Source organism: Gossypium hirsutum, chromosome A07 (assembly GCF_007990345.1).
Source record: "Gossypium hirsutum isolate 1008001.06 chromosome A07, Gossypium_hirsutum_v2.1, whole genome shotgun sequence".
NCBI lineage: Eukaryota > Viridiplantae > Streptophyta > Magnoliopsida > Malvales > Malvaceae > Gossypium > Gossypium hirsutum.
The window spans coordinates 91,238,609-91,262,967 of NC_053430.1; the positions used below are offsets into that span (position 1 = coordinate 91,238,609).

The window sequence follows — 24,359 nt, forward strand, 5'->3', positions numbered from 1 at the left end:
TGAGACTTGCCAATATAATGGTGTTGCTAGATCTATTAAGAACCATTCTTAAAGGGCTTTATCATGATAGATCATTGTGATAGTGATAGCTTCGAGAATATGAGGAGAATGATGGACCATCTAAGACTTAGTCTTTTGTGTATCATTGATACAAAGGGTCTCTTAAAGGTTATGCCAGTATTTTTTTTGGTAGATCAATGTTCATCATCAGATTGATTTGATGATGACAAGGCTAGAATGTAAATTTCAACAAATTTAATGTGCCTTGATTTGTTCCTGAATTAGTTTAGTGTTGTAGTTACTCTCATTATCTTTTCTTTTAATACATTTATACATTACTTTACAGTTATTTATTTATCGTTTATATTATAGGTGATGTTTCATTGTTCTATTTTTGAAATTTATATATTAACATGCTGCCTATTGTTTTTGTTGGATGGGTTGGGCTTTCGCTCTCCGAGTCTACCTTTCAGGCGTCTAAAAATTTGAAGCATCTTCTCCTATTTCATTCATTGCATGATGGGTACTTTCAGCCTGATAAAATGAAAAATAGTAATCTTTTTATAATTTTTTCTATAAATTTTAATAAAAAATAATGATTTCAACTCCAATAAATTTCTTTGAAACATTTTTTTTATCATTTATAGCACAAACACATATATCATATTTATTACTTTTAGTAAATATTAATTTATCTCAATTCATTTTGTTAAACTTATAATCAATTATATCAATTAATTTAATTTGATTTAAAAACAATTTTTTATAAAATAAATATCAATTCTTTTATTAAATCAAATTATAAATGATTGTATTAGACATATATTGTTTTAGATAAATTATGTTTAAATTTAAGGTTTAGTATCTATATTTTAATACGATATAATTCGGTTTCTCTAATGATATTGAAATTTGAAATAGTTGATACCCTTAATTATTATGGTCAAAATGTTGATGCCAAATTCGTTCTTAAAAATATCCATTTCAACTTCATGCTTATGTGTATGTATATATATATACACGTGCGCATGTGTTAAAAAGTTGTTTTTAAGATTAGCTCACATAATCATTTTAATATAAACAATTAAGAATGTTGACTATTTGGAGTTACTAATGCCATTATAAAGTAGAGGACTAAATTATGTCAAATTAAAATATAAAGATAAAATCTCAAATGTAAGTATAGTAGAGAGTTCGAAACTACAATTTTACCATTATCTTATAATGATTAAAAAAAAAGAGTTGTTATTAGTTACTTCAAATAATTAGCACCGTCAATAAATTTGATTTTTGATGTGATTTTTTTAAAAAGGGGCACACTTATTCCAACTTATTATGTCAAACTAAAAAAATTAGAATAATATTTTTTTTTTAAAAAATCCATGTAAAAAATTTACTTAGAATAGTTAAAGATATTAACTATTTGAACTAACTAATTTTATTGTAAAAATAAAGAATCAAGTTAAAATATAAATATTAAATCTCAAATGTGAACAGAATAAAATGATCAAAACTAAAATTTTACTGAGGTGTGTCATGAGAAACGACTTAAATCATGAAGATTAAATTATAAATTGAAGCATTATATAAGGATTAAAACTAAGAATTTACCAATATGTATAATCTGAAAAATTAAAAAGGTGACATGTATACGATAAATAAGCCTTTCTACTATTTAATCTATAAATATAACCCGAGTGGATGAAGTTACGAGGGCAGATTTGGTAATTTTGGTTCAAATATGATATTAATAAACACATTGAATAATCAAGTGACTTTCTATTAATAATCGGATTACATATTGTTTTTTATTAAAAAATATATAATTTAATCTATATACGTTAGATTAAATAATAAATTAATTATTTTAATAAAAATTTCATCTATTTTTATTGCTAAGTGATGATATAGTTGATGAAGCAACTAGACAACTATACATAATTTGCTACATGTACCTCATTTTGACATGATATTTTGCACATAAACAAATATTTAAAATTAAAAATTCTAAAATTAAATAAAATTTTAATTATGATTGTTTAAGTTCATTTGAACTTGGGTTACTTTTGTCCTAACCCATCTTTTAAATAATTATAAAAATATTATTTATTATTTAGTGTATTATTTATTTTTAAAATATTACTACACAGATAAGAAAACGAAAAATATCACGTTTTACTATTTTGATGCTCTTTCAATCACGTAGCACTTAATAATAGAAATTGATAAAATTTTTAGTAGAATGGTTAATTTACTATTAATATGTTAATATAATAATTATTTAATTTGAGTTAAAGTCTAAATAATGAATTATGTTAGACTCTTTTTCTTCTCCTTCTTCTTTTTTTAATAAATTATATCGCCGTAAAATTTTTAGTGACCAAGAACACGTTTTCATTGACCAGACTTTTTCTTTTTTAAAAAAGTAAACGTAAAAAATTGAAAAAAAAGAAAAAAGGAAAAGGAAAAGGAAAAGGCAACCGGATCTTAGACCAATAAACATTGTACGTTATTAAACAAAGAAATTTAATTTAGGTTAAAATATGAGATAAGTCCCTACATTCTTAAAATTTTAAAATTTAGTCCTTACACTTTTCTTTTCAAAATTTAGTTTGTTTATTTTTCAAATTTCATGTTGAACTGTTATGTCACACCAACAAATTTATTAATAAAAAAAATTAGCAATATTAACAATCAAACTTAAATTTTAAAATTTAAAAATTCCTGACAATAAAAATTAACTTTTCAATTTTGTAAAACACGAAAGACCCTATCATATTAAAATAAAGATGTTCATTTTTCAATTTTTTAATAGAAAGAGCTACAATTAATAATTAAATCAATGAGTGAAAAATAAACTTTTCTACTTAAATTTCATAAAAAATTAAGTTTTTTTTGTATAAATAAAAGATTATTGTATAATCTTTTAATACAATGAATTAGAGTGAGTTCTCTTAACCATCAAACTAAACACAAGAATTATTTGTAAAATCATTATAAGTTGGTAGCAATTGACAACTGTCAAAATTATTTTTGTTGACCATCCATATTAATGAATGGTAGTTAAAATTAATTGATGTCCCTAAGGTGTGAACGGTGGCCTTCAATTTCATTATTTTATTCACTCACTTAGTCTCACAATAATATTCGAAGTGAATATTTTATGTAACGCCAACTATATATTATATCATGTTTACATTAGCTCTTCAATTTATTCCAATATCTATACTTCATTATTTATACAAATATGACACTTTTAGTCTTCAAATTTAATACACTTAATATTTGGTTTACATTTTCTAATCTTACCAAATATATATGTGCTTATTTTATTTTATTTTATTTTTGTGTTAATTGTATAAATATTATTCAACATGATATTATTTGGATATTAATTATATTTAAACCATCATATTAATCATGTTAGGTTAATGAGTTAACTAAGATTAATTTATTTTTAAATTACATATAATTAGTTTTAAGCAATGATTTGGGATTATTTAAAATTCGTATAATTTGTGTAATATGAAGGCCAAATTTAAAGACATACCTTCCATATAAAATGCCATTTTAACTAAAAAATTTGGCAATTAAATGAACCAAAAAACTACTCTTTTGTTATTCAATAATCTCTCTCATCATAACTTGTCTACAACTCAATATATCAATTTTTTTCAAATTATATGTACTTATAAATGAAATAATTAATGTATCTTTTAAAGGTATAATTAGAAATCACCATCAATATACCTACATATAATTACAATTTGGAATCAAATTATTGCATGCACAAAAGAATGGACATATACTTGTTAATGGGTCGAGTCACCCGGCCTGGCCCGAAAGTCCGTTCAAAATGTGAGAGGGTTTGAGTAAAAATATAGGCCCAAAAATAGGCTTGGACAAAAAATAAAACCTGTTAAAAAAACGGGCTGAGCCTCAAGTAAGGCATTTTTGGTCAGGCCCGAATTCACTAAAGGACAAAAAAAAAATATTTTTTATTTTTTAATGTTATTTTCTCTTTATTTTGCTATCATTTTACTATTATGTTGCTACTATTTTATTGTTATTGTTTGGGTATTGTATACATTTTGTTTTATTGTTAATTTTTATTTATTATTTTAGAGATATTTGCTTGTTAAGTTGCATCTATCTTAGTGTTATTTAAGTATACATATTTTTTTAAATTTATTTTCAATTTGTTTGGAAATATTTATTTTGATGTTTTTAGTATTTTTGATGTATTATATATTTAAAAATAATATAAAAAAATTAATACGGGCTGAGTTGAGCTTGGGCAGAGTTTTAAACCCATTTTTTAGACTGGGCCAGACTTGAACCTAGCAAACAGGCTTGAATTTTTAGTTGGGTCCGGCACATGAACATCTCTAATTGGACAGACCTAAACTAGAATAAATTTGGACAAGCCAACACATAATAAGACTTAAACTATAATAAAATTTAGATTGAGAATCTACGTACATGTAAATGCGCATAATGAAACTCAAATTTAAACACTAAACTCAGCTTTTGCCAACACTATTAAGACCAACAATTATTTAATATTATAAAGTTAGAGTTTACATTTGATGGATTATTGGTTTATAATTATTTAAATAAAAATGGAAAATATTTATTTGAATATAATAAATATAAGTCTATATATAAAAATTGAAATAGTTTGAAGGATTTATATTTAATCTAAGTTAAGTTTATCATTAATTAATAAATAGTTGTTAAAGCTTCCATATCAAATTTTATCATTTTTTTCGAAATTGAATCTATAATTTTAAGGAATTGAATACATTTTGGTTACTATTAAATTGATAGTATAAATTTTGGATTATTACATTTTTCAAGGATAGAAATGTCAACAAAATTTAAAATCTAATTATAGCAATCAATATCAATATTAAAAAAGTTGCTTGAAAGTAGTTCAAAGTAATACAAAAGACAATGTTTTTTTTTTCTTAATGGTAATCATAGACTTCGATTGAAACATAAAAAAGTAGCTGAAAAATATAGTTGCCTAACCTGCCCTCTAGCCCATACATTATTTCTTCGAGAAGAAGGGGTAGTTTCCGGGAATTTGGTCCCCTACTCCTTATATAAAGCCTTTGCCTCATCTCCCTTTAGCTAATGTCATGAATCTACTCTCCAAAAGCTTCCCCTCTGTTTTTCTTCAAATCCCTTTTTCATAGCCCAACAGAGAAGATAACAAGTATGGAGATTCTAAACAAAAAACAGAGAATTCAATTGATCACCACCTCTCATTTGGTGAAGCTACTCACCAAGATTTTGCTCCCATTTTCACTTCTTTCTGTTATATTATCCTACCCTTTTCTGTGCAACTTCCAAGCTTTGGCATATGGTTTACAACTCTTTAGTTTCAGTGTGGGCAAGAATTACATGTTTCTGCTCTGCAATGGGTTGCTTGTTTTCATTGCCACCAGCTCGGGTTTGATGGGTAGTAGTTGTGAAGAGACTGGTATTAAAGCTGAAAAGGCTGTGAAGATCAGTAAGGGAGGTAGTCAAACAGAATTAGAGGTGGAATCATCAGAGCCAAAAGAGAAAGTTGTTACAGAATATGATCAAAAAGAAGAAGAGGCGGCCTTGGTTGTGGAACTAGAAGATGAAGGCGAAGAAGGCAGATCAGATGAGGTTGTTTCAGCCGAGGAGGATGAAGATGAACTTGGATGGATGAGTAATGAAGAGTTAAACAAGAAATGTGAAGATTTCATTAGAAAGATGAAAAATGAGATTCACTCTGAAGCTCGCCAACTAATTACAATTTGACACAACTCAAAGGACTCTAGGCATCAAATCTGCTTATAGTTATAGATTTTTGCAACCTTTTTTTTTTTCTCTCTTTTGCTTGTCTTTTGAAAGCCTCTAACTTTGACAATAATTTGGTTCCCTGGTCTTCTTTCTTTCTTTCCTTTTTCCCCTCAGAAATTTGATTTCTGAGTTTTCTTTACAATTTTGGTCTATGTAAATTAAACGCTGCATTGGGATGATTTCTGGTGCAAACAACAATGTATTGGTATTTGATAAATGGAAACTTTTTTATACGACATTAAATATAATGGATGGAATAACATGGTTGGAATTGGTGTTAAACTTGATAAAAATTTTATTTTACCTCTTACCAATTAATTAAAAGTTTAATTTCCAATTTCTGGGTTTAGTGGCAAATAAGAGGTCGGGAGGATGTCTTAATTCATTCCATTTCTTTAATATTTTGATTTTTCAATTAGATATGTTTACTATATATTTGAACATAAATATAGAATATAAACTTTTTTTTTAATTCCGTGTATTATTTAAGTTTAATTGTATGTATTAATTAAAATATATTATATTTATTTTTAAAAATTTATTACAAATTTTATAATTTCTACAAATAATATAATTAAGAAGACAAAAATAATATAATATAAATATTTAATTTTTAGAATTTTTATAAATTTTATTATGATATATATTATCTAAATATTTTAAAGAGAACAAAACTTCTATCTTTAAACATATTCAATTTTTCATATTATCAAATATGGCAAAAATGTATTGTCTGAGAATGGAGAGAGCTTAAAAATTAGGGTAAACTCCTCGTATAGTCACCTAAGTTTTTGTGCATTTTTATTATTTTGGTTATCAAATTTTGTTATTTTAATTATTCTTGTTAATTCAATTTCATTTTTTAGACGCCCCATAATTAAAATACATTTAGTTATCAGACATAATACTGATGTGGCCTTATTTTTATTGGTATAATAATTTTAGTCCTTAACATTTCACATAATCTATCAATTTGGTACTAATTCTAAAAAGTTTAACAAATTTCTTTCTCAATATTTGCATATTCTGTTAATTTAATCTTAATTTTAAAAATTTAAAAAATAAAAATATCTTTAAACATATTTGTCTTAAATGTGAAAGGATATCCAGTTATGACCCAAATCCAAATAAAGATTGAATAAAAGATAAGCATTGTTTGATCTTTCTTTAATTATGTTCCCTACACGATTTTAATGAATGTGTTGGCCACTGCCCTATGCATGTGCAGGGTTGTTGCCCCGGCGGTTTCTTTAAATCAAAGGAAGCGACGAAGCAATAGCTGGGTTGACTTGAAGTCATCCCCAAAGGAGGTCAATGTGAACACTTAAAAACAGTGAGAAGACTTTTGTCAGCAATCACTTCCAAGTCCACCCTTATGAATCTACTATCTATGTTGTACAAAGAAAGTTCAAAGTTTGAATTCTTTCCATTCTAAACCTTTAAACGGGAGAGTAGAACCACAAACAATAATCTGATTTTAAAAAGACTAGTTAATTTACACACACTAGTTGATTCAAAGTGTCCCATTGGAAGGCTTGTAGTGCATCAATTTGTCAAGAAAAAAGAAAAGAAGGCAAGCCCTTTTCCCTTTTCCCCTTTGCACATGCACACACAGTCATTACAACAACATGTATATATATATATGAAACTAAAGAAACATATGAACAAAATGGAACCAACACTGCCATTCCATTCACTTGGAGTACCCTAGAACCCCAACAGTTACAAAGATGTTAAATTAAGAGCAAAGCTGAGTGGCAGACAAGACGTTTGCCGTGCTTGACCTGCTCCATTCTTAAGACCCCACAATTAGATTTGGTCCTCTATGGTTACCTAAAATGGATGCCGAAGAATTCAAATGGTTTTTTTTTTTAAAAAATATTTAAAAGATCATATTTTTATATTTATGTTTAAATATGTATTGTATATGAATACTTTAGACAATAGTAGGGTCTTAACAATTTTTATTACAGCATTTAGCATGTTATGATTAAATAGAAGCAGGATTAAACAATTGCTGTAGAACATATGTCCCATCCATCCTACGAGGTTATATTTTTAAACAAACAAGACAGAGCATAGTGAGGGAAATTCACTTAATTTCAAAGACAGAATAATACATACAACACTTTCACTGAAATGTTGCTGCTGCACCATCTCTCTCTCTCTCTCTCTCTCTCTCTCTCTCTCTCACCATTGGTGGCGAATGCACAAAAAAGTTTCTGGAACAGTGACGAAAACAAACAAATATATGTTAAGAGGAGCATGGGCAGTGGTTCTTAGTTTTTGCCATTATTTTCACATGCATATATGGGATTGGCAAAACAGAGTACTGTCAGCCTACACTCAAAGCAAAGTGTTTATCTTAGTGAATCGTTTCTATATATGATCATACAAGGTAAGATTGGTTATTAAGGATTTCTATGCATGAAAATTTTTAAGTCTTGTATACTTGCTTTTAATGTCACGCGTGATTTTCTACATTTTTGTTATTAAACAATGTATCTTTATAAATTTAAAATTATATATTTCTATGAACTCATGTGATGGTACGATGATTAAGGGTATTTGTTGAGCTAGTTGTGTTTGTTGTTCGAGTTTTACTTTATTATTATAATTCACAAAAAAATCAAATAAATAATAGATAAATAAAAAAAACGAATTTAACATTGCCTACTTCGCATTGTATAAACAACTTACGAGACAAAATTATGCTTGATACACATATTTCAACTATTCTTCCACCAAATGAACAAATTCTTTACATCAAAAGAAAAAGTGTCCCAACTCAGAATGTTATGGTTGCATGTGAATATCTCCAATTGATACACATATTTCAGCGGTGGATCCTGGGATTATGTTTTAGTAGAGTCTAGTAAAATTTTCAAAAATTTTAAGAGTTTAATGAGAAATTTTAAATATTTTAAGTAAATTTAATTAAAATTTAAAAAAAAATAAAAAGTATAATGAGAATTTTCAAGAATTTGGAGGAGAGGTAGCTAAAATTTTCATAATTTTCGAAAATTTTGCCTTTTTAAAACGTCTGTCTAATGATTTCATTGCTGGTAGTTTAATGAATTAACTTTAACTAGAAAATGTTATGATATATTATTTTGATAATATTTAAATTGCTTAAATGCATAAAATTGTTTTAAAGAATCATAGATTATTATATTAATATTATCTAATATATTATGTATATTCTTAAATTAAATTACTTAAATATTATTTAAATTAACTAATTTAATAGTAATTGTGTTGGTTTTGAAGTTTTAAAATTGTATTTATTGATAGAATTAGTATTAATTGTTATTATACGATTTTAATTTTTTTCTTGTTAACATTATGTTTAAAAGAATTATTTTAATTTTTAATCATAATTTTTGGCAACAATACAGAACACTTTCAATAAATCACATTTTCTTTTCAAAAACACTTTATTAATAATATCTTTTAAAAGTTAAGGAGAGTAGATTAAAAAAGCAAAGTAAGGTTAAAAAGGGGATGGTAGACTTGATTGAAATTGAATACTATACAGACGAAAGAAGTAATTCTCTAACCCATACATCATTTGGATGAGAAGAAGGGTTAGTTTCCAGGAAGTAGGTACCCAACTCTTCTTATATAAAGCTTTGGCCTCTCCTTTTAGCTTATGTCAAGTACCTACCTAATCTCCAAAAGCTTCCGCTTTCCTTCTCTTCAAATCCCTTTTTCATAGCCCAACAGAGAAGATAACAAGTATGGAGATTCCAAACAAAAAACAGAGAATTCAATTGATCACCACCTCTCATTTGGTGAAGCTACTCACCAGGATTTTTCTCCCATTTTCACTTCTTTCTGTTATATTATCCTACCCTTTTATGTGTAACTTCCAAGCTTTGGCATATGGTTTACAACTCCTTGGTTCCAGTGCAGGCAAGAATTACATGTTTCTGCTCTGCAATGGGCTGCTTGTTTTCATTGCCACCAGCTCGGGTTTGATCGGTAGTAGTTGTGTAGAGACTGATGTTCAAGCTGAAAAGGCTGTGAAGATCAGTAAATTAGAGGTTGAACCATCAGAACCAAAAGGGTCCAATTTAAATCCCAACGTTGTTGCAGAATTTGATCAAAGAGAAGAAGATGTGCCCTTGGTTGTAGAAAATGAAGGTGAAGAAGACAGATCAATGGAGGAGGATGAAGATGAAGAACTTGGATGGATGAGTAATGAAGAGCTAAACAAGAAATGTGAAGATTTTATTAGAAAGATGAAAGAAGGGATTCAATTTGAAGCTCGCCAAGTGATTATGGCTCAATAGCAGAATTTCTTGCAACTCGTTGCTTGCCTCTTGAAAGCTCCTAATTTTGACAATAATTTGGTTCCCAGTTATATTTTTTTCTCAGAAATTATTTCTGAGTTTCCTTCAAAATTTTGGTGTGTGTAAATTAAATACAGGGATGCAAATAATCATGGATTGGCATCTGATAATGGTAACCAAACTTTGCTGTTTGAAAATATAATTAAGTTTTTGGAGCATATTTTATATGTTAAAAGAGTTTAGTCAACCTAATTAATTAACAACCATAAAAGAATCTCCTAAGAAAATGCAAAATAATAAAATAATAATTAGCACTCAATCCTAATTAAAATAATCAATTAGTTTTCTTATTAATCACATTCATTCTTACAATAAATTGATAGACCAATTAAATTATGACATGTAATAACTTTTACCTCATAAAAATTATAAAAGAATATGAATATCAAAAGTAACTTATAACAACTATTATAATGTTATAAAAATTCTAATAAATTTTATAAAATTAATAAAACATATTTTAAAATATTTAATATTTTTATGAAAATCATAAAAATTATAAAAAAATTGATATAAACTTATAAAAAATCATAAAAACTTAAATTGGACCAAATTACTCAGTTGGACCGATTAAACCAAAACCGGCCAGGGTATCGATTTAGAGAAAGCAATTAGACCAATTGACCTAGGAACTAGACGATTGAACCAAATTTTTTTATTTTTTAACATATTTTTTTTATTTTTTAATGTTCTATTTAATTGAATTGGACAAATCATTCGAACTGACAAATCGATGGCTTGATCGGTTAGACCACTGGTTCGGTTCTGAAAACCTTGTTTAGAGAATTTCATTTTGATATATGCTAATAGTTAAATAATGAAATTTTGGTTTGACAAAAATATTTAAAAAAGAACAAACAGTTCAACCGCTTGATTCCCAGGTTAACCGATCTAATGGCTTTCCCCAGTTCGGTACCCTTGCCAATTTGGGCTAACCAGTCTAGTTCAAATTTTTATAATTTTTTAATACTTTTTATAAGTTTATATCAATTTTAATATATATTTTTTATTTTTTAAGAATTCTAATACATATTTTTCAATTTTAAATAAGTTTTATTAATTTTAATAAGTTTATATCAAATTTAATATATTTTTATATTTTATATTTTTTTATATTTAATATTCTTATTTTATTATAACTTTTCTTATTTTTTTGATTTTTTTAAATATTTTTATGAGAAAAATATTAGATTAAACTAGGAGGTGTCACATGTCACTATTTGGTTGGTCCGTCGATTTATTTTAATGGTCAACATTGTCAATGACAAAAACTGTTAACGGAGGGACTTAATTGATTATTTTAATTAACGGCAGAAGTGCAAAATTAATACGAGATATAAGCTAAAAATTTTAAAGTTTTAAACTATGAGTTTGGTGGCAAAGATGAGGGTTATAAGCTGAGGGCATCTTAAATTCATTTAATTTGTTTCCTACAGGATTTTATGATTGTGTTTGCCCTTGGGCTTATGAATGTGAACAGGGTCGTTACTTTATAACCAAGCAATTGCATAGTTGACTTGTAAGTCATGCAAAAGAGGACAATATAAACACTTGAAAACAGTGAACACATGTCTGTCTGGTTTTCGTTAAAGGTAGCTATATATTTGTTGAACAAGGAAAGTTAAAAGTTTGAATGCCTTCTATTCTCATCCTGAAGATAATCAGATAAATCACTTTCCAAGAAATTATTCCCCACGCAAGGATAAGCCCCAGGTAGATTAGAAGTTTCTGAATATCTTGAGGGCATATCTGAACCTATGTTAACAATATAAAGTTTTTTGCCATGTATATCCCTCCAGAAAGTGATCAGAATCTGAGTTATATTATAAATGGTTAAAAAACAAGGCTAAATCTTTCCAATTCCAACCCAAACTTGGGGGTGGGGACACTGGGGAGGGTGGTAAATAAAATGGCACAAACTTCAAGATCCTCAAATCCTATAGAGTCTTTTATTTCACAGTTCATATTGAGCTGCCAAGCATTGTTTAACCCCACCACTAAATAAACATCGGCATCAACTAAGCACTAAATCAGCTTTTTTCTCGCAAACAGCTTCTCTATCCTTTATCTTCATCACATCCATATGGTTTCTAAGGGTCCCATTGGGAGCTGCATGATTATAGACTTTCAGTGCTATTTGTCATTTCTTGCCCTTCCCACATGCGCACACAATAATTAGAAGAACAAAATTATATGAACGAAAAAAAAAAATGAGAGAGAAATAGTAAGAAGGAAAAACAAATGATCAAAATGAAACCTATACAGATTTTGCTTTCGCTTTGGGGTTCCCTTGGACCCTAACACTTCAAACCATGTTAAATTGACAGCAAGGAGAGTGGCAGACCAGAGGTTTGCCGTGCTTGACCTGCTCCCATCTCAAGACCCCACAACTAGAATTGGCCCTCTAATCTATTGACTTCTCACTTAAAACAAGTCCAATTTTCACATATTACCTAGAATTGAAGTGAATATTGAATAAAAGTTTGTGTTCAACACCAATATATTCAATTTCTTCAAACTTTTTTTATCCATTTGGAGTATCATACACTTATATCTCTATCTGTGCCGGATGCGAATACTATATGGTCTTAATTTTAATGACCCTCATCATCAACGATTTGATCAAACAATTGTAGTGGAACATGTCCCATCACTCTACAAGATTCTATTCTTAAGCAAACGATACAGAGCATAGTGTGGGAAATTCATTTTTACTTCAAAGAAAGAATAGATACATACAGCACTTTTGACATGAGTCGTTGCCGCTGTGCCAACTCTCTCACACACCATTGGAGGTGATTACAAAAGAACCTTTCTAGAACAGTGACGAAAACAAACATCATCAGTTACAAGACCATGGCAATGGTTCTTAGTTTTTGCCATTAGTTTCACATACATATATGGGATTGGCAAAACAGAGTACTGTCACCCTCACACTCAAAGCAAAGTGCTTGTCTTAGTGAATCGTTTCTATGTATGACCGTACATTAGTACAAAATTAAGAAGATGACAAGATAAACAAAACTATATACATTGCTTCCTTGGTCTTCCTGTTTCTCCCATTTCACACCAGGTTTTAACTATAGGGGAAATGATTCCTTTCATTCTCATGTTTTACTTTCTATAGACAAAGAGCTTTGATTTGATACATAATTTCATCGACTTTAAATTCAAATACAACAGAGGAAAAGGGGCTACTATATCTAAATTCAGGAGAACGGTGGTGTTTAAGTTCAGCTTTGCAAACTAAAAGGTAGCATTCATCTCTGGACAAATAAGTAGATTAGTAGATATTGAAAGAATGACCTGGGGTCAACCGGAAAAGTATGAACATGATTGATTACTACTGGCATAACTGAGTGAGCATTCAATCAACAAAACAGTAAGTGTTGCGAGGAGGTGATCTCGGAAGGGAAGGACCAGAAGCTCCTTCAAATCCCAGCAGATGACGTTGATTAGTTTATAGCATTACAGCGACTGACATTGTCAATCCCCCTCTGCCCTCATCTACCTGTAAACAAAGTCAGCAATATACACCATAAATAAACTTATTTTTATTAAATTTTCACCCGCCGTCTAGATCCGAGTAGTTTCCAAGACTTTGATCTGATACAGTATGCCCTCAGCTTCAGGTTGTTTCAACTAGAATAGGGGAAAAACCCTGAAGATTAGCTCACTAATTGCTTCATACTGAACCTTGAACACAATGTTGATGGAACATGCAAATAGGTATCCTTGTTCTCCATACCAAGATTGAGAACACAAAATGTCAGAAGAGATTAAACTTGTACATGCACGCATTATACACACATGAACAGTGCAGAGACAAAATGAAACAGTTCATTGTCTATATTGGAGTATGTATGCCTTGTAGAAAATGAAAACACAAGGTGTAGATATGAGGAAAGACACTTTTGCTTTTGTCTTCATTTTTTACCCTGCCTTTGAAACTCAAACCTCTTCCAGTTGTTCAGTTTTAGAGAAACTTTCATCCAAACAGCTCATACCACATTTTTCCTTGTAAAATTTTCGGTTCAATGAAATTTGATGTAAAACTAAGCCTAGCATAAGAGTTGCAATTACTCCGTACCACAGCAATTTCTGTTGATACTTTTAGATATTGAAACAACTTATTTTAGAACTTGATGTATATTGTAAATCCCACTTCTCTCAGTTAGCTGCAAGTTCAATTTACAGATCTGTCTTATCAGTTCATTATAATGTTGGAACATCAATGAATGAAATAAGCATGATTTTACTAGATTTTCTACAATCCTTTCGTCAGTTACAACTTTCTCAGTCTCCAGTCAATGTAACTCCAGTTAAAAAGTTTATATCAAGTGGATAATCATTCTCCATTCTAAACTAGTCATATCTTTGTCATCCACTCTAAAAAGCTTAATAGCCTGTTTCAAAGGTTAAAGATGCAACAATGGTGCACAGTATACAAACTAAATCAGCTTGAACATTAAAACAAATGCAATCATCAACATCATCTAGGTTTTTGGGGTTGACAAAAGCTGTATGCTTTTAGAAAGAACTCATTAAGACATCATCTGAAGTTCTTTGAATAGAGTAATAAGTCATTCAATTCCACTTATTTCATCAATCTTTATTATATCTACATGGAGTTCATATATTCTGTCAACTATCGACATAGTACCATATCGTTCAGTGAACATAGACTAAAGTTTCACAGGTCAACCAACTAATGTCGAGTAACAAACAGTCTTAGCCGACTAAACCATTGACAAAAAGATCATCAGCTACTGAAAATATATGTAAAACATTAATTATGCTTTATGAAGAACTAGAATTAGATAGGGTCCGCCTCTTAACAAATGCATGAAGGCTACTTAACAGACGGGCCAATAATCAAGCAAAAATATTGATTTATATCAGAGGGCAACACAACAATCTACAATCTATGGGAAATGTAAATAAGGCATTTTTTTTCTGTGAACATGCATGAAAGCAGGTGATATGCAAACTCATCCAGACAACGGTAATAGAAAAGATGTTGGTGTCTATTTCCATTTATTGATATGACAATGAAAGTTTTTGCATGTCAACCAACTTACAAAGCAATCCAAGCTCAAAAGGAATCCACTACTGTCAACATAGAATATTGCTCTCAATAGCCAGAAAGGCATCTACTTGCTCCCAGCATAAACATTTATGACCTCTAGGAGTATCATATTTTGATTGCTTCAAAATCACAATAGAAACACAAAAAAGATGGTTTCTTTGCATCAAAAAATTGGAGAAAGAATAAAAATAAGACGTCAAAGATACAAAATTATAACAGCTTCTAATACATGTATTTCTCTGAACTACTGGAAAAAGAAAATATCCAGGTCTCACCAGTTACAACAGTGGGAAAAGTGAGATGCTGGAGTCTCAACTCATGACAGCTGAATAATAAGTGTTAAATTAATGGTACATTTGAGCAAAATTCAAGCACAATCGGTGATCTCTATTATCCCCCCAGCCACCCCAACCCTTAAACCCAGCTTTATACCCTGGTTGATTCTGATATACTTTAACATCCCATTCTGGTCTGATATTAGCAACCTTATCAGTGTCATCTACTTGAACGTTCACTGATTCATTATCAATGCAAGCATTAGCCTTCCCTTGGCCCTGATGCAAACCACACTTCCCAAAGTGAACTGCACTAGTCCTTGGACCTCGTAACGTGTACACTGGACTACCAAACGAAGGATAGACGGTTGCCCACATTGTTATATCCCAATTGTAATCATCAAAGAAGCAGAACTCTTTAGCCTTCCCATGGATTTTTCTCCATACAGTCCGGTTGAAGGCATAACCCACATTTCCCATTCTCTCAGCAACCAAACTATTCCGTCCTTCTCCTCTTAAATTCACATCACAGGGTGCCAGATTTGCAGCATAGCAATCTGGGCATTTGTTAGGCTTCAGTGATACAAGAAGCTGTAAGTTGCAATACGCATTGGGGTAAATGAAGTGGTCCTCCTCTATGAAAAGAATATGTCCATCATGCCCTCTAGTCTCCTTCAATCCATCCCACACAGTGTTCATCATCCACCACCAATGATGCTTCAAAGAAACTATATTTGGAGACCGGTGGTTTCCATACTGATCTGGATTCCCAACACAATGTTTCTTCCCAGCATCATTTTTTCTTGACAGTCCTTCGACGACACACCAGGAAAACTGTCAGTAAATACATGGGGCGAATAAGGGGCAAAGATCTGTTTCAATCGGCAAAATTTGATCCCTTCCACAATCTTGTTCATTTCTTCAAAGTATCCATCATGGCTGACAATTAATAAAGTTTCACTTATCCCCACAACCTTCGACAAGCTATTAACAACTACTCGGAGATATTGAGGGCGATTATGCACGTATAAAACAATGGTTATATGATCTTTGGCTAACCTTGGATATAGATCTATATTCCTAGGGGGCAACCGGTTTTGTTTCTCCAATCGAATTGAAAAATCATTCTCTTTAGGAAGGTTGAGTTTTTCCCTAAAACTCTGAATATTAACAACACTTTCACTTAAACCTTCATCTAATCCACTTGAACCTGGCGTTGCATTGGTCCCAAGAGAAACTACCAAAAGTGAAACCAGTAGTAGAGTACCTAAAACTACAGAGAGGAAACGTTTAAAAGCTGCATCTTTGAAACGGGGTTTCTTGTAATTAGCCATAGAACAGAACACAGACGACGTCAACCAAGTTGCAAGTCAAAGTTTGCTCTCTCCAAAAACAAGCATAAGAAAAGCTAAAAACAATTCACATTCATAGACAATCAAACGGAAAAGAGTAACAGCAACCCATTTCAGAAGAAGGTGAAGATGTAAAAGGGTAAGTGCCCAAAACCTCAAAGAACAATTCTCTAATACCGTGCTCTCCCCTTGCCGCTACTGGAATAAATGGTTTTGGCGGTTAAAGGGAAACCCCAAACCCATGAAAAATCAGAGACTTGAAGGTCGTGTGTATTGCTCTGTTGAGGGGTTCAAAGCAAGCCTAGGAAAATATTTGTAGAAGAGAGAAATTGACTTTGTTAAGAGCGGAAATTGCTTCAAAGAAGAAACGCAATACAATGGAGGGCCTCAGTCACTGTTTACTTTACAAGTTTGGCCAAAACATTTGGAAAAAAGAAAATAATTTAACCATATAATTCCCATTTTTTTTCTTCTAACCGTGGAAAAAGGTTAATTTATAAGAATATGTTTGGGAAGAAATTATTTGAGAAATTAGGTTGGAATTTTACAAATTTATTGATATACATTATTTTTGGAGAGAGAAAGAAAAAATTAGTATCCTCACTAAGATTTGCCTCACCATCACTTAAGAGACGGCGAGTGGCTCTAATATCAATAAATATCAAATCAAACACTCAGCCCGGTAAAATATTATCCACTTTGGGCATACATGACCCTTACAGTTTTATTCTTAGGAGCACCCATACATCCCCAAAAGGCCTCTTACCATTTAAGTGTTGCTACCCCTTTATATAGTCTAGGTCTTTCCGTGCTTTACCGATGTAGGATTTGCCTAGGGTATTGCATTTTTTACTTAGGTAAAATTTCTTTCTTTTACTTTTTTTTCTTGTGATTAGAAATTAGAAGTTTATAGATTTATTTTTATTCGTGTTTGAGATAGACATATTATAGTTTTAAGGAATGTTTGAATTTACGGTGGTGTTGTGGAGTTGGGTGACGTACAAGTTTCATCTGTCATGTGAGTATAGAGCCATCACCTGGGAAGTCGGGTCGTATTGCAACTCAAGGTCCCAGTTGATGGTGATCATACGGTAAAGGGTTGAAGTGTAACAATGGCTTCAAGTTTATAATGATTATGTTGTTAAAGGATAGAGCATAAATGGGGTCATAGTTCACAATGGTTATATGGATACGACAATGAGTTTCTAATTAGAAGATGATGCTTTATAAAACTTAAACATAAATATGGGGAAGAAAAATGTAGTAACATTTTGGAACAATCAAATAATGCGCCTTATCCACCACCATTGAAGGTAGTGACCCCGTTATTATAACCTGTGACAGCATTAATGTGTAATAGATTATACTAACAAAGTCACCGCCTTCGGTAGAGATAGACAACACGAATAACTTGATTATACTGGAAGACCCCTTACGTTTTCCTTCCTCGCACTTATGTTTGAGTTTTATAAAACATGCTCTTTTGATGAGAAGACTCATCGTCGTTCCCGCATTAGCACCATCAACTACGACACCATTTATACTTCATCCCTTGATAGTATAACCTTTGTACACTTGAAGCCTTAGTTACATTTCAACTCGAGACGGTATGATCCCCACCAACTTGGACCTCGAGTTGCAAAACAATCCCTCTTTCTCATGTGATGGCATCATACTCACACTGTAGGTGAAATTTGTAGGTTACTGAGCTCCATGACATCACCGTGAACCTAATCACAACTTAAAACTATAATTACGTCTCCCTCAAAGCGAGAGAGAAATAAATCTTTAAACTCGAAAATTTCAACATGTAAGAAGAAGAAAAAAATAATTTAGATAAGATTGAGATGTGGTGAGTAAGGGATGAATGAGCAATTATACAGGGGATGGGGTGGGGTATAAAGTGAAAAAATGTATCCCGGGAATCCTAGATTGCAGGGCTCAGAAACAATCAAGTTGGGGTGGTTGAAATGACCAGAGAGAAAGCGCTCCCTGCATAGGGCGTTTTCTACTAACATGTTAGACACGTGGCTTGAAAATGCATCCTGTAGGAAGCATTTTCACTGCTAGATCAGATGAAAACACCCCATGCAGGGATCACTTTCTCTCTAGCCATTTCAACCACAAAACTTGGTTGCCTTTGAACCCCTACAACCTGGGATAAATTTGTTGAAAGAAAATGTAGAAATCGCACGTGTAGAACTAGTACACCAAAGTTAATATTAATTATTAAATTGTAGTAAAGCAAATTAAAACACTAACTTATGCAGTGAAAACACTAATTTATTATATTCATTTATTCATTATTTTTTCCTGTAAAGTAGGGGTGAGCGTTCGATTGAATCAAGTCAAATTGAGTGAAAAAAATCAAGTTAATCTAGTTGAAAAGTTGTATTTTATCATCCCAACTCAACTTGAAATTTTTCTGAATCGAGTTGAGTGAAATGAAATTCGAGTCTAGTTGAATCAAGTGAAATTGTTCGAGTTAAATTAAAAAATTGAACATGTCAAATTAAAATCTTATGCCAGTATAACTAATTCCTTATTAAAGTATATAAATTTGAAAACGTTTTCAAAGCAAAAAAAAAAACACTTTAGTATGATAAAATTAAATCATTAATTTAGTTAGGTCCTTAAAATTATTATTCTAGAAAATTTTTAATTTTTTAACTCTCTTTATATATTTTTTAGAATTTTTTTAGAATTTTATGATTTTTATATAAAAAATCTATTATTCGAATTATTAGAATTATTCAAGTTATTTGAGTTATTTGAATTATAAAATTCAACTCAATTCTTTGCTTTTTGAAAATATTGTACTTAACAAATGGATGGAGTAAAAATTTAAATGAAACAATAACATAAATAATTGTAAATTTTAAACTTACAACTTGATTACGTACAACTCAAACCAATTTAATAAATTTGTTTCATACATTGTAAATAAGTGTACATTTCGGATGTAAATTAAAGTATATAGAAAATTACAAAATAGCGTAATCATGGGCGTCCCGAATGTGTGCCACAACCAAGTGGACATCGGACACACCTAGGGTTCTGCTGCACTATTTGGTTTGGCAGCTTGTAACGTCCTTAACCCATATTTGTCGTCAGAATAGGGTTACAGAACATTACCGTACAAACGGAACATTAAATCATTCATTTCATATGTCATTTGAAACATAATCTAACTGTATTCAATTAAATACACAACGTCCCTTAATCGAGCCCTCGAGGCCCTAGAAATACATTAGAAACAATTCAGGACTAAATTGGAAACAATCAAAAAGTTCATGAAAAAGTTAGAAAAATTGGATTGTAGGGATCACACGCCCGTGTCTTAGGCCGTGTAACAATCAAAATAGGGATACACAACCGTGTCCCATCCCGTGTAACTATCTAATTAGGGTCACACGGCCAAGCCATACGCTCGTGTGCTAGGCCGTGTAACTCTCGAAATAGTCACACACGCTCGTGTGCCAGGCCGTGTAACAGCCTGACTTGTATGCACTAAAACCTAAAGGGGACACACGGCCGTGTCTCAAGCCGTGTGGACATGAATTTGCCCAGAAACAAGCCAATTCCATCACCAACTAAAGCATGTACCTAAAAGCATTTTGTGCACACAATCAAAGCATTAAAACCTTACCAAAACATGCATGAAATGACCAACTCAATAGACTAAATCCATTCAACCAATATGCCTAACAAGGCACCTCAAATGCATTCATTCAAATCTTACCTAAACATGTATACATACCACATTTCAATCATGCACATCAAGTCCAGTACCTTTTCAAAACATACCCTATCTTGACCACATTGAAACTAATCCATCACATACCATATTGGCTATTGAAACACGCATCAAACCATTGCTACATTAATACATGGTAAACAGGCATAAAAAGTACCAAGATGATATAAACCAACCAACATCACATGGTACCAAAACAACTTATACATGCCAAAATAATCAACCAACATTCAACCAACATTACACACAAGTCCACTTATACATGCCATTATAACCTTGGCCAAAACATCAAAAACTACCGATATATCTACTGGATAGTGTGATAGATCTTCAATGAGCTTCCAAACTGATCGAGCTTTCAGTTATCTATAAACATAGGAAAGAAAACTATGTAAGCACATAATGCTTAATAACACATGTTAGTTCATTCAGACATAATTCACTTGAATTAACATAAGGTAAGCTATTTGTACATGAACATACTTCTTTTGAATGCATCATTTTCATGAACATAAACATACTTCCATTGAAGCCTTTACATCGTTGCTCACACGAACTGTGAAATGAGCCTGCTCACACGAGCTATGGATAGGAATATAAGCTACACAATGCTACTCACACGAGCTGTGGAGTATCCGCAAAAAATGTAGGACCTTAGCCATCGATAAGACATTCAAGACCAGCACCTAAAACATGAAAATCCTAATGACATGTCATTTGTATCTTATGAATTCCTAGGGTTCAAATGGGGCTTAATAACCATCATGGCATTATTGGATATTCATCATTTAATTATATGACAATTAACTAACAACATATAATCAAAAATATCATTAGAAATGATATTTATTCATATGAACTTACCTAGACAATATGAGTGTAAAAACGAAGTCAATCAATCCAAGGCTTTAGTTTTTCCCTGATCTAAATCCATATGAGGTTTATCTTGATTTAAATAGGAAAATTCAATCCATTTAATACTTCTATTATTCAATTCAATACATATTTTATATTTTTTAAAATTTTTAATTTTACCCCTAATATTTTAACTTTTTACAATTTAGTCCTTAAGCTCATAAATTGAAATTTAAGAATTTTAATCCTTATCTCATGCTAGTTGAATTCACTAGGGACCTATATCAACCCATAAAAACCATAATCTCACAAATTTACCATGAAATTTTATAACTTTTACAAATAAGTCCCTGAATGACAATTTCATCATAAATCACTTTATAAAACTTATTTATTTATCAAAAATGACTCATAATATTTCCTAAAATTCATAAAAATCATTAAATTTTTTACAAATTAATCCTCAGCTAGTTAGATTAAGCTACAACGATCCCGAAAACATAAAAATCATTAAAAATGAAATAAAAAATCATACCATGCAAGTGAATTTTAGCTTGGTCGAACCCTAGCTATGTCTTCCTTGAAGAATAGATGAAGAAGAAAGAAAATGGGGAAAAGATGATGATTTTTTACTTATTTTTTTATCTTTATTTACTATTTTACCATTTTACCCTTTCAAAACATTCAAAATTTCAATAAAACCTTGCCATGAATGTCCATTAACTATAGAAATGGTCTAATTACCACCTAGGTCCTTTCACTTTAGAATTTCATATCTATTTGAAACCTTTTAACTAATGAAACTCTACTTTTGTACTTTTTATGATTTAGTCCTTTTTATGTAATTAAGCATGCAAACGTCAAAAATTTCTTAACGAAATTTTAATATGACCTTAAAAACATTCCAAAAATATTGAATTAATAAAATATTATTTCACTTTACGGATTTGTGGTCCTAAAACCACAGTTCTGATTTCACTAAAAATGGGCTGTTACACGGCTCCTCGTTGACCTTGGCTTCACCTTGATGTGCATGTTGGGGTTGATGGCTGACTTCATTTCATTCCTATGTGGTTGACTATGATCATGTCCTAGCTACCCATTGTGGACCCCTACAGGTTGATCGACAGTTGCGAAGACAACAATGATGCTGGGGGTGTTTGTAACACTATCGACAAGCTACTATATGGTGTCGCATGCCTCGATTAAGGATAGAAGGTAGGAATTGAAGGCAATATCAGATACGTTGGTGTTGTTGGCGGGATTGAAATGTAATATGGAACGATGGGTAGGGGTGAGCGTTCGATAGAATCGAATCAAATGAAAAATTTTGAGTTAATTGAGTTGACGAACCATATTTTATAATCCTAACTCGATTTAAGATTTTCTGGAATCGAGTCAATTGAGATGGAATTCGAATCGAATATATTTGTTCTAGTTAAATTTAAAAAATGACTTTGGTGTTTTTTTATTTTTATGTAATCTTTTTTAAAGTTTTTAGACATGCCCATACAAAAAAGATTGAAGTGAAAAAATGTAAGTAATTGATAAAAAAGAATGAGAGGATTTTGATTTTTAGGAAAATTTGGAGGTAAAGGGGATAAAAAAATTTCGTGGGGGATTTGATTTTTGGGGTAAAAGGGAAAGGAAAGTAAAAGCAATTGGAGAGAAGAGTTGGTGGTTTAGAGGTAGGGTAGTTTGATATTAGGTTTATTCAAATTATTCGAATTCGAAAACTTAAATCGATTCAAACTCAAAATTCAAAAAAAAATTGAGTTGACTTGATTAACTCGATTAACTCAATTCGAATAATTCAAAATTCACTTTTTTTTTACTTTTTTGAGTCAAATCGAATTTTGCTCACCCTTAACGATGGGTGGCGGTCGTGCATAATATATCCTTAAAGAAGGTGTTGATGTGAGGAATGATGCGACGTGCTGTGGTACTTGTGTAAAATAAACTGGTGCTGAATGTGTTGATGTAGGGAATGATTATGCGTGCTATGATGGTTTTGTAAAATAAACCAGAACTGAAGGTGATGATACAAGGAATGAGTATGTGTACTATGATGCTTGTGATAAAAAAAACTAGGTTAGAAACAAAAATAAATAAACCACACTGACAGGGAGGTTGCACGACAATCGAGTCTTCCGATGCAGATGGAGCAAATGTCGATCCCATCGCGTCTTCATCTCTCAACCTAGGATTGATATTGCCTACTCTTGTCTAAAGCTAGCAGTAGATACAACATGCCATTATGTCTCAACCAATTTATGTAATTCAAAGAAGTCGCCAACTCCGGTGTAAAAAATGGCTCACGCATTTGGGAAGAAATTGTACCTACGCCCCCACATTTTGATATATTTTTTGCGGAATGTTGGCTGATCTTCCTTGATTCTCCATCGTAAGTCGATCTTGTGTAGGTCATCAAGCTCCTAAGGTGACGGCAGCATACGTTGCATACCCTCGAACTGTCGTATGACTCGACTGGATTTGTGTTACAACATATTTTTTGTGAAATTGAAACAATGGTTTCGGGACCACAAATTCGAGCCAGAAAGAAAAGTTATTTTAATATTATTGCATGGTTCGTATTATGATAGGAATGTCATATGAAAATTATGATAAGAAAAAATTATCGATTATGTGCTTAATTATGAAAAGGACCAAATTGCATAGAATACAAAAAATGAATTCTAGTAGCTAGAAGGATCAAATAGCTATGGAATTCAAAACTTGAGGTCCTTATATGGTAATTAGACCATTAAAGAAAAGTTAGTAGATATTTTTGATGAATCATCCATGGAAAATTAGAAAAAGGCAAGGACTAAATTGGAA

The 24,359-nt window shown here is 31.1% G+C and overlaps 2 protein-coding genes and 1 pseudogene across 2 annotated transcripts; 2 read left to right on the forward strand and 1 right to left on the reverse strand.

Annotated features, from left to right (window-relative positions):
- The first annotated feature begins 5,128 nt into the window (after positions 1 to 5,128).
- Positions 5,129 to 6,074, forward strand: LOC107954943 (uncharacterized). The gene has a single exon (XM_016890637.2). It carries the CDS (start codon positions 5,224 to 5,226, stop codon positions 5,794 to 5,796), a length of 573 nt encoding a protein of 190 aa, XP_016746126.2. The 5' UTR covers positions 5,129 to 5,223; the 3' UTR covers positions 5,797 to 6,074.
- A 3,318-nt stretch (positions 6,075 to 9,392) lies between these two features.
- On the forward strand, positions 9,393 to 10,351 carry LOC107954942 (uncharacterized). Its single transcript, XM_016890636.2, has one exon. The coding sequence runs from the start codon at positions 9,579 to 9,581 to the stop codon at positions 10,131 to 10,133; it is 555 nt and encodes a 184-aa protein (XP_016746125.2). The 5' UTR covers positions 9,393 to 9,578; the 3' UTR covers positions 10,134 to 10,351.
- A 5,134-nt stretch (positions 10,352 to 15,485) lies between these two features.
- Positions 15,486 to 17,321, reverse strand: LOC107890437 (alpha-1,6-mannosyl-glycoprotein 2-beta-N-acetylglucosaminyltransferase-like; annotated as a pseudogene).
- Positions 17,322 to 24,359: the final 7,038 nt, after the last annotated feature.